Genomic DNA, 15,903 nt, shown 5'->3' with positions numbered 1-15,903 from the left:
AGGTGGCCCAGGGTTCCACAGCGACAGCAGTCAGGACGGCCGTGCAGCTCTAGTCTCTGGGCCACGTTTCCCCGGCACCACCTCCCGGAATCTCCCCGCAGCCCGGAGGCCCTGCTGCGGAAATGGAGGGTCGTGGTGGGGGGTGGTGGTCTGAGTACCGTGCCGCGGTCTCACACCCCGGGCCTGGGTCCTAGCTCTTCTCTGGCTTCTGAGTACAGGATCCTAACACGGGAGGGTGCGCAGGCTGCATGAGGACAGCAGGCGCATCTCACATTCACAGGATCCCCACGCGTTGCAGGACCCACAGCCCATCACGTGTGGAGCAGGCGCCTGGTTGAATTCCCTCGGCTTTAGGTCCAGCGGCTTGTTTCCAGAACTGTTGTAATCCTGAAATTCCCTATTTCTGTGGCTTCACTTTAAACAAAGAAATGTATTTCCTGGTAACTTTTTTTCTTAGTCTTAGCTATTTTTGTCCTTTCTAAAACACACCCATTTGTGCTGTTTTAAGTGGGAAACACTTTCATTTTGTTTTTGTAGTCTCCATCTCCTCATTGTTCCTGTCAGTCTGCTTCCAGCGAAGCACTGTTGCCGGAGGAACGGGACGTGGTTAAACGAATTAGGTTTTCTTGGGTTTTAATTTATTCTCAGTAAAACGGGCTCAGAAGGGACTGAGATGGATGAAACAATGGCACACCTTTGTTACTTTTCTCTGGGCTATGGGTTGTAAGGGGTATTTTAAAGAAAACTGAAACTTTGGCATTAAAATACTTTGATTTCCTACTTGCAGCAGCAGGGCAGGTATAGTTTTTCACACCGGAGCACTGTCAAGGTTTTCTGCTCAAAATCTCCAAACCCTTCCTTCTGGCAGAAGACCCCTCCCTGCCAGGCAGGACCCCTTCAGTGACTAATAAAGACCTTGGTAATCCTTGTCACAGAGGCCAGGACTTGTGACATGTCAGGGTTTTGCTACATAAGCTTTCAACTTGAGGGTATATACGTACCTCCTCTATTGGAAAAAAAGATGTTCAAGTAGAAATGTGTTTATTTTAGACATTAACTTATTTATAAATATAGTCGTGAGTCACTTAACAATGGGGATATGTTCTGAGAAGTGCATCATTAGGTGATTTCTTTGTTGTGCGAACATCGCAGACTGTGCTTACGCAACCTAGATGGTGTGGCCTGCTGCACACTAGGCTACGGGGTACTGATCATATGGGACCACCGTCACGTATGTGGTCCGTCGTTGACCAGACGTTGTGTGGCACAAGACTGTAAAATGCACTGTGTCTTAGTACTCCTACACGGACACTCCATGTTACAAACAACATGTATTATAAAAGTTTTATTTGTTGGGTTTTGAAACTCAGGATTAATTTCCATTTATCAATATTTTGGGTACTGATTAGGTTTCCAGATAGCTTAAAAAAGCTTTATTGTACTATAAGTAGAGTTCATTTGCAGTGAAAAATAATAGAAAATAATGTAATAGTGGCAACTAAACAAAGCAAATTAAGTAAATACTTTTAAACAACTTTAAAAGCTATGTTTTTTTAAAGATTGGCACCTGAGCTAACAACTGTTGCCAATCTTTTTTTTTTCTTCTCCCCAAAGCCTCCCAGTACATAGTTGTATATTCTAGTTGTGGGTCCTCCTAGTTGTGGCATGTGGGACACCGCCTCAGCATGGCCTGATGGGTGGTGCCGTGTCCGCGCCAGGGATCCGAACCGGTGAAACCTCAGGCCGCTGAAGCAGAGCATGTGAACTTAACCACTCGGCCACAGGGCCGACCCCTAAAAGCTATTTTTGAAGAAAAGCAGATTTATTAGCAGGTCAAACATTTAAAATTGTGAGGGGCACTTTTGAGAACTTTCAGATCTTCAGTGATTCCAGATTGTGACATTTAAGGTAGAAATGGAGCCTGTTTCCTGTCCCCCTTTCAGAGTCTGTCCCGCTCTGCTCCTCTTCAGTGCACTCTTGGTTCAGTGTTCTGACCTCAGGTCGGGGAGGCCACTCGGATCCTGGGGAAGGAGACTTCTCCGATTGCCTGTCCTGGGGGTGGCAGCAGAATCATAACGTGCCCAGTGTTGGGTGAGCTTCCGTTAGGTCCCGAGCCCTGGGCCACACACCTGGGTATGTTGCTGCAGTTAATTCCTGCAGTAATCTTACACTTAGAGAAAACTCACAGGTACAATACAGAGACGTTTTTCCCCTTGTACTGTTTGAGAACAAATTGCCGACATCACTCTTGAGTACTGAGTAATTCCTACAACTGGGGACATTCCACATCCCTGCACCAGGACCACACGAACTAGGAAATGGCCACTGCAACATTGTTACCATCTAATCCTGCCCTGCCTGAGTTTCCCCAGCCCTCACTGCGGCCTCTGAGCACTTGACAAGCGGCTGGTCTGAGCTGAAACTACTGTAAGTGAAAACAGACAATGGATTTCGAAGACTTAGAGGGAAAACGAGAATATAAAATATCTCATTAGTAATTTTTATGTTGACTACATGTTGAAACAATGTTTTAGATATATTGAATTAAAGTTTATTGAAATGAATTTTACCTTTTTTTTTACTTTTTGAATGAAACTAGTAGAAAATGTGAAATTATGTATGTGACTCACAGGCTTCTGTTGGGCAGCATTGGCATGGACAAGCTGAATTAAAACTGAGCATTAAAACCAGTTAAGCAAATAGAATTCTAGTCATAGGTCCTTCTGGTTCTGCTATGTGGGACGCTTCCTCAGCATGGCTTGATCAGTGGTGCCAGGTCCACGCCCAGGATCCAAACTGGCGAAACCCTGGGCCACTGAAGTGAAATGTGTGAACTTAACCACTCAGCCGCAGGGTGTCCGTAAGTCTGTGTCTTTTGATTGGAGAATTTAATCCATTTACATTTAGAGTAATTATTGATAGGTGAGGACTTACTAACCATCTTATTGTTATCTGGCTATTTTGTAGGTCCCCTGGTTCCTGTCTTTTTTCTCTGTCTTCTTTTGTGAATTGATGATTTTTCCATAGTGATATGGTTGGATTCCCTTCTCTTTATCTTTTGTGAATTTACCAGAGGTTTTGGTCTGTGGTTACCATGAGGCTTACACATGTCATCGTATAGATGTAATAGTTTGTTTTATACTGGTGGCAGCTTAACTTCAGTTGCATACAACAACTCTACCCTTTTACTCCCCCTTTGTATGTTTTTGATGTCACAGTTCACCTCTTTTTATATTGTGTATTCATTAATAAATTATGGTAGCTAAAGTTGTTAATACTTTTGTCCTTTAACCTTTATACTAGAGTTAAGCGGTTAACACCACGCCATATTACAATAGTATCAGAGTATTTTGAATTTGACTGTATACTTACCTTTACCAGTGTGTTGTATATTTTCATCTGTCTTCATGCTGCTAATTAGCATCCTTTAATTTCAGCCTGCAGAACTCCTTTCGGCACTGCTTGTAAGGCAGGTGCAGTGGCTTCTGTCTGTCTGGGAGAGTCTTTCTCTCTCCTCCATCTCTGAAGGAGAGCTTTGCAGGGTAGAGGGTTCTTGGGTGGCACTTTTTTTCTTTCAGCACTTCGAGTACATCATCCTGCTGTCTCCTGGCCTGGAAGGTTTCCGCTGAGAAATCTACTCTTAGCCTTATGTGGATTCCCTTGTAAGGGACAAACTGCTTTTCTCTTGCTGCTTTTATGATTCTTTCTTTCTCCTTGATTTTTGACGATTTTAGTATCGTGTGTCTTGGAGATCTCCTTAAGTTGAGTTTGTTTGGTGAACTATGAGCTTCATGAACTTGGATATCCGAATCTCTCCCCAGATTTGGGAAGTTTTTAGCCATTCTTTCTTTCTTCTTCTTCTTTTTTTTTGGTAAGGAATATTGGCCCTGAGCTAACATCTCTTGCCAGTCTTTCTCTTTTTGCTTTAGGAAGATTGTCACTGAGCTAACATCTGTGCCCATCTTCCTCTATTTTATGTGGGATGCTGCCACAGTGTGGCTTGATGAGCGGTGTATAGGTCTGTGCCCAGAACCTGAACCTGTGCACCCTGGGCTGCTGAAGCGGAGCATGTGAACCCAACCACTATGCCACCAGGCTGCCCCAGCCATTATTTCTTTAAATAAGCTTTCTGCTCCCTTTTCCGTCTCTTCTTCTGGAACGCCAGTAATTCACATATCACTTGTCTGTCCCTTAGGTCACATAGGCTTTCTTCCCTCTTTTTCATTCTTTCTTCCCTCCGACAGGTGATTTCAAAGGTCTTGTCTTCTATTTCACAGATTCTTTCCCCTGCTTGATCCATTCTGTTGTTGGTGCTCTCTAGATGCATTTTTCATTTCATTCATTGTCTTCTTCAGCTCCAGAATTTCTGTTTGGTTCTTTTTATGATTTCTGTCTCCTATTTAAGCTCATTTTTTTCATGTATTATTTTCCTGATTTGTTGAATTGTTTCTCTGTGCTCGCTTATAGCTCATTGACCTCCCTTAAAAGTTCTTTTGAATTCTTCACTGGGTGAATAGCAGAGCCTGCTGTCTTTGGGGTTGGTTCCTGGAAGACTGTTGTGGTCCCTTGGTGGGGTCACGTTCCTTTGATTTTTTCATGCTCCTTGAGGTTTTGTGTTGCTGTCTTCACACTTGAAGTGGTGGTCATCTGCTCCAGTCTTCACTGACTGACTTGGGAGAGAAACGCCTTCCATCGGCCCTGCTAGGGATTCTGAGTCTTTCTCAGGCCTTCTGTGCTTACCCCCGCTCCACACTTCTTGTTCCCTCTTGTGGCAGAATTCCTAAGCTCGCGTGCCTTCTCTTTGTCCCGCAGTACGCCAGGCCGGGTGCTCACAGCCTCCCTTGTGCTTCCCCGAGGCCAGAGCGGAGCTCAAATTTGTGGTCTCTCCCTGGCCTGCAGATTTGAGTTGGCTTTCTTCACGTGCTCACAAGCCGTCTGTCACAGCTCGTTCTCGCTGCTGTCAGGAGTGCGCTCAGAGAGCCTGCCAAAGTTGGGGGTGTGGGTGAGGCGTGCTGAGTGCTGGGTACCTGTGAGTGAGGCGTCCCCAGCCTCAGGTTGGGGGTGTGTGGGTGAGGCATGCTGAGCACTGGGTACCCGTGAGCGAGGCATCCCCAGCCTCAGGTTGGGGGATGTGGGTGAGGCGTGCTGAGCGCCGGGTACCTGTGAGCGAGGCGTCCCCAGCCTCAGGTTGGGGGGTGTGGGTGAGGCGTGCTGAGTGCTGGGGTACCTGTGAGCGAGGCGTCCCCAGCCTCAGGTTGGGGGTGTGTGTGGGTGAGGAGTGCTGAGTGCTGGGGTACCCGTGAGTGAGGCGTCCCCAGCAGCTTGTAGGTGGATTTCTTGATGGAGTCCCCAGTGCAGATAGTGTCCCTTTGATGCCCTCCGAGAGTCCTGTGTGCTGCTCTCCCAGCCAGTCCCCAGTCATGCAGCACAAGACTCAGTCCTCTGAATGGAGCGCGAGAGAGATGGGCCTCTTTGGCAGCATCCCGCTCAGCTGGGAAGCCGGGTGCTCACTCACAAACTCTCACTTTCTCCTGTGGGAGAAGTCATGGGCCAGGATCTCTCGTGGCCCTATGCTGTGCCACCTTAGGGGATGGGAGACATGGGTAAAGTCAAACTCTTCCTCTTCTGCTCTCCCATGCGTCCAGACTCGTATGTTTTTGTTCCAGTGACGTGCTGGAACTTCCCACTGGAAACCTGGCTGCCCACAGAGGCTCTGATCTGCGGGCGACGGTCTAAGGCAGTGTTCTCCAGAAGCTCCTGGAGTCTGGCGCTCAGTGCCTGCAGATTCCAGCGTGTCAGCTGCCCTGCAGTGGATTCTCCCCTCCTCGGCTCAGTGGCACCCTCGTGCTCTGTGCCACGGTGTGAAGATTGTCCCCACGCAGAGCGCTGGGGCGAGGCGGGCCTGGACTCCTGAGTGTCTCTTCTCTGAGGCTCTCGGTCGTATGCTGCCTGAGAACAGTTGCTTCTGATATTTTGTTCTTTCTTACGGTTGTTTCCTAGTTTGGTTCCAGTTTTTCCATTCTGGCCAGACCCTACTTAGTGTATTTTAAAAGAATTACAGAATCCTAAAAATCTGTATCTAGAATAGATTTTAGGGATTTAAACAAAGATAAAGAAATATAAGAACAAAAGTTTATGGTTAGGAATTACTAATCTTACATTTTTTTCTAAAGCATATATTTTATTTTATAATTGATAGTGAAATAGAATATATTCTAGGGTTGAGAACTCTATTCTCTGTTAGATAAATATATTTTTGCTTATTTCCTTTCATCGTCAGTGTTTATTCTTCATTTGTGCTGCCAGGAAAGAGTCCAGGAATTGAATTTCAGTTAAAAAAATTCAAGTCAGTTGTTGGAGCACCCTTTAAACGTGTCTTACTTATCTTGCATTGAACCAAGAAATTATTCTTGAATCAAATAAAATCACTAGTAAGTGTGTTCTCTTAAGAATAAACAGCACATATAAAACTCGACATCTGTAACAACTAAAAACTTGTAGTGAACTAGGACTAGAAAGATACTTCCTTACCACGAGAGAGTACCTGCTCGAGCAGTCAGCGACCTGCACAGCCGTGAGTGGCTGCAGGCGTCTCCACCAAATTCAGGAACAAGGGTGTGAAACGTAACCGTTTGGATATTCTGGAGGTTCTAGCTGGTGCAAAAAGGAATGAGGTTTAATTCTGGGAGGAAGGAGCCAGGATCATCACGATTTGGAGATGACAGCAGTCTACTAAGTAAATCATCCCCCTGCAAAGTTAACCGTTAGAAAAACATTTGTAAGATGGCCAGGAACAAAATAAACATAGGAGAGTCAGTGTTTTCCCTATATGTCAGCAATAGTTGGAAACAATGAGTGTAATGTTCCCCTCCAGAACTGGAAACAAAAATGTAACTTAGCAAGGCATGCATTTATCATGAAATTTATAGTAACTGTATTGAGAAGCCACAGGATTTTACCAGGAAGTGTAAAAGGTCTGGAAAAAGTTGAGAGAGACATTGTGTTTCTGGATAGGAAACTCAATATTATAGAGACATCATTTCCCTCAAGTTAATTTATAAATTTAATGCAATTCCAGTAAATACTCAATGGATGTTTTGGAACTTGGCAAAGAGCATTCTGACATTCTTATGGAGAATAAATAGATGGACTAGCCTTTCATAAAAATGTTTGAAAGGGTCGGGTTAAGGCCAGTGATGTCATATTCTTAACTTACATTCAGCCGAGTAGAGAAGGGGTCGTTTTAGCTGAGACTTTGAGAGCTGCGTTTCCTGTTGCCCGCTTGCTCTGTTCATGTTGGTTTGATCACCTCTGTGTGATAGGATGATTTTTTAAATATTTCCATTTTAAGATCAGTCAGAAGGGCAAATGTAAAGATGTGTCTTCTCTATTCTGTGCGTTGACCTTTTGCTTCAGCCACAGTGACCCACTGAGTCTCAGGCCAGGCCTCCGGACTCTCACTTTGTGCCGACTTCCCAGAGTTCCTCGTTCCTCTGCAGGGACACTAATGTTTGCAGAAGCGGCTAACATTGCATGATATTTTGCTCTGTACCAGGTGCTGGAAGGTGCCTTATTCATTTCTCCTCCTGTAGAAGCTTACCAATGGGTTATTCTTGGTTTAGACAATAATAATTACAACAATCGCTAACATTTATGGAGCACTTACTGTGACTAAGGAATCGCATATGTCACTTTGCTTAATATTCACAGTATTTCTGAGATAGGTGTTATCCCCATTCTCTAGGTTAGGAAACTGAGGCACAGAAGTTATCTTGTCCAGGATTACGTGGACAGTAAGTCGCAGAGGTAGGATGTCACCCCAGATCTGTGTGGCCCCAGCCTGGGCAGTTAACCTCCCGTGCATAGCTTCTCATACACTAGAGCTTTCTGAAGGCTTCCTGCTCGTGTCTCTTTCTTACCTGCAGTTGCTGCAACGAGCAGATTTTATCCCCTGGGAGGTTTTCCTGGCGGCACGTTGCAGTGGCCGTTTTCTGTCTGCTGCCCATGGAGGAGTTTAGTGGTTGTTACCTGCAGCTGTCAGATGGCAGGAACAAACAGGAGCTCGTGCTCTCTTATACATGTAGAAATAAAATATTGGTTTATGAAAAATATTTGATGTAAATTCCTACGGTCATTTTGGAAAACTGTTTGACATCATGTCACAAAGTTGAAGGTCTATGTACCCTTTGACCCAGTGGTGCCACTTGTCATTGCATATCCCGGAGAATCCTGTGCTTGTTTGTGCTGGGATGTGTATAAGGTTATTCAGAGCTGTGTTGTTCGTAATAGTTCCAGACCAAAAGAACCCAAATGTCCATCAGCAGTAGAGTGGATGAATAGATCATAACATATTCATATAATGAAATACCGCTCAGTGATGCAAATGAACAGAGTACACGTGCTTGTAACTGCATGCTTCATTTTTAAACATGGTGCTGAGCAAAAGAGGCATGCACACGGGTGTGGACTGCGTGATTCCATTTGTCCTGTACCAGTGAGACCAGCAGGCAGGTAACACACAGCAGAGCTGCGTACAGACAGACCCGGGACTTGATCACCACGGAGGGCAGCCTGTGGTGACGTCGGGCTTCGGGGACCCTGGCGGGGTTTGCTTTCCTGACCCAGGGAAAGGCTGCAGGTGTCACCTTATCGTTTTGTTCCACCGTACATTTACGTTGTCTGTGCTTTCTGTACGTACGTAAAAAGGTTAAAGTATTTGATTACAGACTGTTTTACTGTGCGTGCAGGGGATGTGGTCGGACCCACATGAGCGATGAAGGTGTGGTTGTCACAGAAGGTGGTGATGGAATGAGCACTCGGAATAGTTGCTGTGTTGGTCTCTGCTTTTCTCTTGTGACTGGGATGCAGGCGTTCCTCAGTTTGTGAGGAAAAGGAGCTTTTGACAGGTTGGATAGAGATCAGTGTCTGAGGTCGCGTCACAGTCTGTTGTTTAGAGCAAATGCTTACATTCTCATTTATTATCCCTCCCCTCAGTGGATCGGCCTTTGTTTGTTGGGTTTGCTTGATATGGGGGAGCGCTCTCCTCAGGCGTGTGCGACCCTCAGGTGCAGCCGCAGGGTGGAGAGCAGGCGCGGATGCCACCAGCCCTCCCGTGGACCCCAGGCCCTGCTTCGAGAAGGCTTCCGGCAGCATGTGAGGGTCAGGCTTCTAAGTACTTTAGAAAGAGTACTTTCTTCTGAAGCATTGCAGTTGAAATTTAAAAAAGCAAATCTCTCAGGTCAATGGTTTTTATTCGTATGCCCTAAATGATTGTAAATTTAAAAATAACCATAAACACAAATGCCCACATTTCTGGGGACAAGTGTGTGTGTGGTAAATGCAAATAATTTTAAGTCCCAAAAGTAACTATTCACTTGAAAAATCTTGAAAAATCACTTTTCCTAAAGCACGTGTGTGAAGTGGCCGGCTGAGTGCTGGAACACTTAGCCGGGGCCTTCCTGCCAGAAAGCAGCTGAGTAAACAGTCCGCAGCCGGCGGGAGGCAGGCAGCCAGGGCGAGGCAGGAGGACACAGGAGGGTGGATGTGTGTCCCCGTGAAACACACACGCTGCCACCTCTCTGTGTCACCTGCAGAAACTGACCTGTGGCAAGGGTGCCACAGACAGGTGCTGCGGCTGTGCTGCGAGGCTCGGAGCAGACCCCTGAGTGTCAGGGAAGCCGGCCGAGGCCTTGTTCGTGGTTGTGGGTCGTTTATATGCGTGGAGTGGAGACGGGGAAGGAGTGTGTCAGTGAGGAGGATCTGTGAGTTTCTGATGGAGGAACGTGTCTGCCCGAAGCTGACATAACACCGTGGCGGTGGGTGCTGACAATGTGTAAGCATATTTCTGGTGTGCGGCAAGGTCACTGCGAACACGCGGCCTCGGCCTCTTGGTCAATCACGCCCGCACAGAGAGCCCCCCCGGCCCAGCTCCTGGGGCTGCTCGTTTCCTCTCCTGATCAGGCCGACGTTTACTGAGGGTTTACCATGCGAGGCGCTGGGCCCACTGAGTCTCACCTGCAGGTAAGTAGTATTTCCATGCCGCTGTGAGGGAGCCCAGGTACAGGGCGGTCAGGGCGCGCTGCAGGCTGGCGTGGGGAGGCGGGGAGCTCCGGCGGCCCTGAGTCCTGCCTGCGACACCCGCGCCCTCAGCTCGCGCGTCCCCACGAGGCCGCTGCGCTCTCGCTCCTCTTAGGTGGTATTTTGTGTAATGATCCTGTTTCATTATTTTTTGCTCTTTTGTTTTAAAAAATTAAGCATACTTCCTGTGACTAATTCCTGGGTGGTGAGTATGGTGGTAGATCCTCAGATTTTACTGTGCATATTCAAAGTCTATAAAACGCAGGTTTATAATGGTTATGTTTGTCTGCAAAGTTCTGATATCGCTCTGTGGGCTCCATATAAATCAGTCTATCGTCAGGGGCTGTGCTTTTTAAAGCACATAATCACGGCGTGACTTATCCACCCTGCCCCGCTGACTTCAGTGCAAGTTTGAGAAGTGCCAGAATTTTGATGTTTGCAGCAATAATAAAAGCCTCTGCTGACTGTCATAACCCCAGCCCAAATGTGTCCTGTTTTACATTCTTAACCTCTTAAAAGTAAAGTTATAAACTTTAAGGTTATAAACTTTAAGGTTAGTGTTCCAAATTCTGCTTGGTTCTGTGATACAGAAACCTGCAGGGTTTGACAAGGTGACCTAAAGCAGGAGGGACCTGGCCAGGTGACCCCTAATGTCCTCGTCCACATTGTGACTAAGACTTTTATGCATATCAGTCTCCCATCCTGAGTTCTGTGCCCTAAACAGTTCCATGTTGGAGTCAACACGATGCCAGATATGTGGGAATTACTCACTAGTCACTATCAGTGGGTTTAAATAGAGTTTTAAATTTCTCAACTAAGCCAGTGAGGGATTTACTAATCGGTATATAATAAAGACAACACTTTTTTTCTTGGGAAGTAGTTTACTATCGTATCAAATTCATTTTAGCCATTTAGCATTTTAATTTAAAGGCATTTCTATAGCTGCTACCTTTTTTCTTTAATGAAACGTATTTTGACATACCTGTAGAAATAACAGAGAGAGACCCACTGTGCCCTTTACTCAGTTTCCCCACTGATAACATCTTGTTAGCACACTCTCTCACCCAGGATGCCGACCTTGACACGGTCAAGACACAGAACTTGCCATCCACACAAGGAAGCCTCCTATTGCCCTTTGGTAACTACACCCACGCTGCCTGCCCCCACCCCTGCCCCAGCCCTGGCAACCACGAATCCGCTCTCCATTTCTATAGTTTTGTCATTTCGAGAATGTTATGTAAATGGAATCACACAGCACGTAACTTTTTGAGATTGACTTCTTTCACTCAGCGTACCTCTCGGAGATCAGCTGTTGTGTGAATTGACAGTTCATTCCTTTTTATTGCTGAGTAGTAGTCCATGGCATGGATGTAGCACAGTTTATTTAACTATTCCCCCACTGAAGGGCATCTGAGTTGTTTCCAGTTTTTGGCTACTTTGAATAAAGTAAAGAGAGTTCTAAACGTTGCTTGTCAAAGAGCCCTAGAACTCCTGGCCAAAATTCAGTAAAGTTCTCCACTCTCCTCTGGGTCCTCACCTCCTTCACCTCCTGCTGTATGAGGCCTCCCACCCCCCTCCCTGACCCTGCACCAGTGATGCCCACCGAGGGCCCCGGGCCTCCGTAACCTCCAGACTCAGTCCAGCTCCGTCCAGCCCTCAGCAGCCTGCCCGCCCCCCACCCCCCCCCACCCCCGCCGGGTGCTGTGGGCCCCACCCTCCTTCCGCAGATTCCAACCCTTCACTCCCACATCACCAGTTTGCCTCTTCTCGTTCGGTTCCTTTCCTCCCTTCACCTGGCAAGCTGGGTTTCAGTCACCTGAGAGGGAAAGGTCGTGCCTTCAAGGAGTGATATGCAGAGTCAGGTCCGCTTTCTGCCGGACCGTGGGGAAAATCATCAGTGTCCTGAAGCTTTTATAACAATAACTACGAGAAGTTTCTGGTCAGTTGGGAAGAAAAATCTTACCGGATAGAAATTTGCCCCTCAGACTGCCTTCCAGGACAGACCCTCAGTGGTCTTACATGCTCACACAGTGCCTGGCACCTCAGGGCTACTGCTGGCCCAAGCCTCAGGTTCACAGAAGTGGCAGGACGTCACGTAGCCTGGTGGGCCCCGAGCCAGCACTGTCCCCACTCCCGTGCCTTTCTGCCCCTTGCAAGGCCCGTTCTGCCTGAGTGAGGATGTTGCTCTCTCTTCGTGTTTTCCCCACTGGCTGCAGGAGAAATTGCTTGTCTTTGAGTCGGCGTGGAAGAAGGAGAAGGACGTTGTTTCCAAGGAGATAGAGAAGCTGCGTGCGTCCATCCAGACCCTGTGCAAGAGTGCGCTCCCCCTGGGGAAGATCATGGACTACATCCAGGAGGACGTGGACGCCATGCAGAACGAGCTGCAACTGTGGCACAGCGAGAACAAGCAGCACGCCGAGGCCCTGCAGAAGGAGCAGAGGTGGGCGGGCGGGCGGGCGGCCCTGCATCTGCCAGAGCCCAGGTGGACTCTCCCCGGGAACCAGCACCTCCCTCCCCTGCTCCCTGAAGGAGAGGTGTCCCCGCTTCGTCCTCTCGTGGCGTGCGTTTTTGCAGCAGCTGGAAAGTTTAGGAGTTAATGTTCACGCGCGAGGTAGATGTCGACGTTCACAAGAGACGGGGAACTTTGCAGGTTGGACACTGTCTTTCCACGTGTCTTATCAAAACCCCCAAAGTTTGTAACCCTTCATAATTTGAAAGTGTTTAAATTTTTTATTCTAAAAGAAATGCTGGGGAGGCCATTTTGAAATTGCAACTGTAAAAGAAATATAATAGCCACTAAAAAGAGATTTATTGAAAGGAAGTGTTTGAAATTCTGTATTTATAATTAGTGAATCTGGAATGCGTGTAACTACTCAACTGTTAAGTGTTTTTTCAGAAAACACTTAATTTGACTCAGTCTATAAGGTCATATCATAAAAAGCTGTATTATAACGAAATCCTACTCTTTATTATTAGCCTGCTTATTCTTAGAAAGTCCCTTTCATTTTAACGTTACAACAAGAAAGAAACTAGAAAGACACAGGGAACTTTCGGTGCCTGTTCTAGCACACTGATTGGTTAGCACTTCGTACATTTGATTTGAGGTATTGAAAGTGCCGTTCTAGATGTTTCTTCCTTACAAAACCTGATTTTACTTTGTGGTAGGATGATTGGAGACTCACTCTTTCTTTGTTTTCTGTTTTATGTTGTATTTTTACGTTTAAAAAAACCTAAAGGGAAAGGTTACCTCTGACCTCGGCTTTCCCAAGTGTGTTCTAGACTTTTCCCGGTATTTTCCCACAACTCCAAGGCCTCCTGTCACGTCCTGAGCAAGTGAGTCGAGGGGCCTCAGCGGGATGCCCTTGAGGCCGGGCGAGCCTGTCCCGGAGGTCAGGGCTTGTCCTGCGAGGAAGGTGGGGACCTGTCGGCCATCCAGGTGGAGACTCATGATGTCGATGGGCCTTGCTGCTCACCTCCCGCCGTCCCCAGGGCTCCCTGCGACATCGCTAATTTAAGGACGTTAAGAAATATTAGCCTCCTTTGTATAAATTTCATCTTCGACTTCTCTTTTGGTCGTGGAGGGGGTTGTGAAAATAAGAAATAGATTTTTCCTAGGTGATGTTTTTGCCCCTTTTATGTCATTATCGCAGTACATTCATGCTTTTACCCTTTTTCTTTGGGTGCAATGAGTAAATCACTTTTGTCATCTTTGCTTAATTAAGAAGCAAATTGAGAGCGAGACGAGGTGTTTACGAGCCGCTGGTTTTGTTTCCGTCAGCGTCACAGACTGCGCTGTGGAGCCCCTGAAGGCTGAGCTGGCGGAGCTGGAGCAGCTGATCAGAGACCAGCAGGACAAGATCTGTGCCGTGAAGGCCGCCATCCTGAGGAACGAAGAGAAGATCCAGAGGATGGTGCGCAGCGTCACTCTGAGTTCCAGGCGGTGAGCGCTCGCAAGTCTCAGACTGAAGTCCTCCTCAGCTTGAAAACAGGAAGACGGAGCATCGTTACTCTTGACACTTCAGTTTGCAAAGAACGGACAGTTTACAATGTTGTCCAACTAATTTCCAGAGCTTTAAAACTTTAGGCGCATTCACTGTATAAAGACCGTGTTTTCTTATCTTCTTCCAGCTAGAATACTTGCTAGTTATAAATAGCTCTTCAAAACGCCCGTGTGCGGACTTTCTTTGGAAGCCTGTTGTGTGTCTCTGCAGGAGCCCGCTATGTTGAGTTCTGAGCAGACCTGTCCAGCAGGGGAGTGGCGTTGGCACGCCAGGGCCACAGGAGTCCTTGGGTTCAGTCTTTATGTCTGTTGGCAGGACCTGTGTGCGTCAAGCCTGAGTGAAGGGAGACTGAACTTTTGATAGGCACTTTTTAAACAGATGAGGCCTGAGAATGAATGAATTCATTTTTACCTCATTTCCACTTGAAAAGGGTTAATTTAGCCCGTGTCTTTATAAGGTACGTGTGAACTTTTTTTAACGTCTTTGTAATTGCATATACTTCTTTGGGTAATTTTCTTTTTGGTCCCTATTATCTTTTGCTTGTGTTTCTACTGTTAGAAAAGGAGGTTTCAGTGTGACCTTCATGCACGTCGTCTGCCCATGAGATTGTCACGGGCTGTATCCTCACTTTCTTCAGCGTTTTGTCCCTTGGTTTCCCCACGTGAATACTCGAGTAGCTCCACAGGGCTCCTTGTTCTCTTTAAAGAGGGGCTTGCTCTCCAGGGCGTGGGCACCACTCCCTTGCCTTCGCCTGCTCTCGAGCCCTGTGTGCCTGGGAGAGTCAGCGCAGGAAGATGCAGAAGACGACCGACAAGGATGCGCTAATGTGCAAAGTGTTTTTGCTGTTACCGTTTTTTGGAAATTGTTTTTTAAAAGAAAAAGTTTTTTTAAAACATGGTTTATATTTAGTTTTTCATTTACATATAATATTGTACATACTGAATACTTCTACTTGTGTATAAAGGATCTCACTGTTTGGGGACATACTTACGGGTCTGAAGGTCTGGGTTCTGATACTTTTATTTCTAGATATTGTATGTATTATGTAAACCAAGGAATGCCATTTGAAATGTTAGAATGGCCTGAGAAAGTTTTGTTTCTCTAAATGAGTAGCGCAGATGGCACAGTTAAGCTTTTCTTAATGTAATTTCCAAAATAAGTTCTTTACTAAGTTAGTTCTATGATTTTCTAAGCTGAGTAAGTTCCAGATCAGATTGTTGAGATCTGCCATTTGAGACGTCGGTCCTTTTCTCCTTTCTGTGGTGCACCATGCAATTCTGTGGATCAGGTTATACTAAGTACGTTATTGGAGAAGGTGGGGCGTGTTAGTTAACTGGTCCTTCCTGTACTTATAATCTCTGTTCTGCTGAGTCGAATGGCTTAGCCACAACCCTGAATGGACCCTGTTTTGCTTCAAGTTAAGATGTCTGCCTTTTATGAATTTGTATATTTGACTAGAATTTTTGTGTTGCAAAAAATTGCCTACCTTATATGTGAGTAAAATTTTGTATGAAGTAGTCTGTTAAATTGTATCGAAAAATTTATTTTTCTTTTATACATAAATCATTAAAAATAATCACATTTTTTTTATAAGTGTATGGGTTGTGCAATTCAGTTCACACCTGGAAAAAAATTCATAAGCATTTGGATTTTTAAGTTTTCAAATGTGTGTGTTTTGTTTTTCTTCGAAGAAAGTTCAGGGAAATTTATCTTTTCATTCATATTGTGACACTTATCCCTTTTCAGTATAAATTGAAGTTTTATAAGACAGGTAAGCACTTAGCAGAAATTCTAAGATCATTCGTGAAGTTAGAGAAAGCCTCTG

General features: G+C 46.0%; 1 protein-coding gene across 6 annotated transcripts in view; it reads left to right on the top strand.

Annotated features, from left to right (window-relative positions):
- Positions 1-15,671, top strand: part of TRAF3IP1 (TRAF3 interacting protein 1) — a 52,610-nt gene extending 36,939 nt beyond the window's left edge. For all 6 annotated transcript variants that reach the window (XM_044751274.2, XM_070489255.1, XM_070489253.1 and 3 more), the window contains 2 exons: positions 12,294-12,517; positions 13,856-15,671. In XM_044751274.2, the coding sequence (XP_044607209.1) occupies positions 12,294-12,517; positions 13,856-14,021 (390 nt within the window). In that variant the 3' untranslated portion in view covers positions 14,022-15,671. The remainder of the gene's footprint in view (positions 1-12,293; positions 12,518-13,855) is intronic.
- Positions 15,672-15,903: the final 232 nt, after the last annotated feature.

Source organism: Equus asinus, chromosome 19, assembly GCF_041296235.1.
Source record: "Equus asinus isolate D_3611 breed Donkey chromosome 19, EquAss-T2T_v2, whole genome shotgun sequence".
Classification (NCBI taxonomy): Eukaryota; Metazoa; Chordata; class Mammalia; order Perissodactyla; family Equidae; genus Equus; species Equus asinus.
Note: the sequence above shows the minus strand (reverse complement) of the source record. Positions and strands in the feature narration are given on the sequence as shown.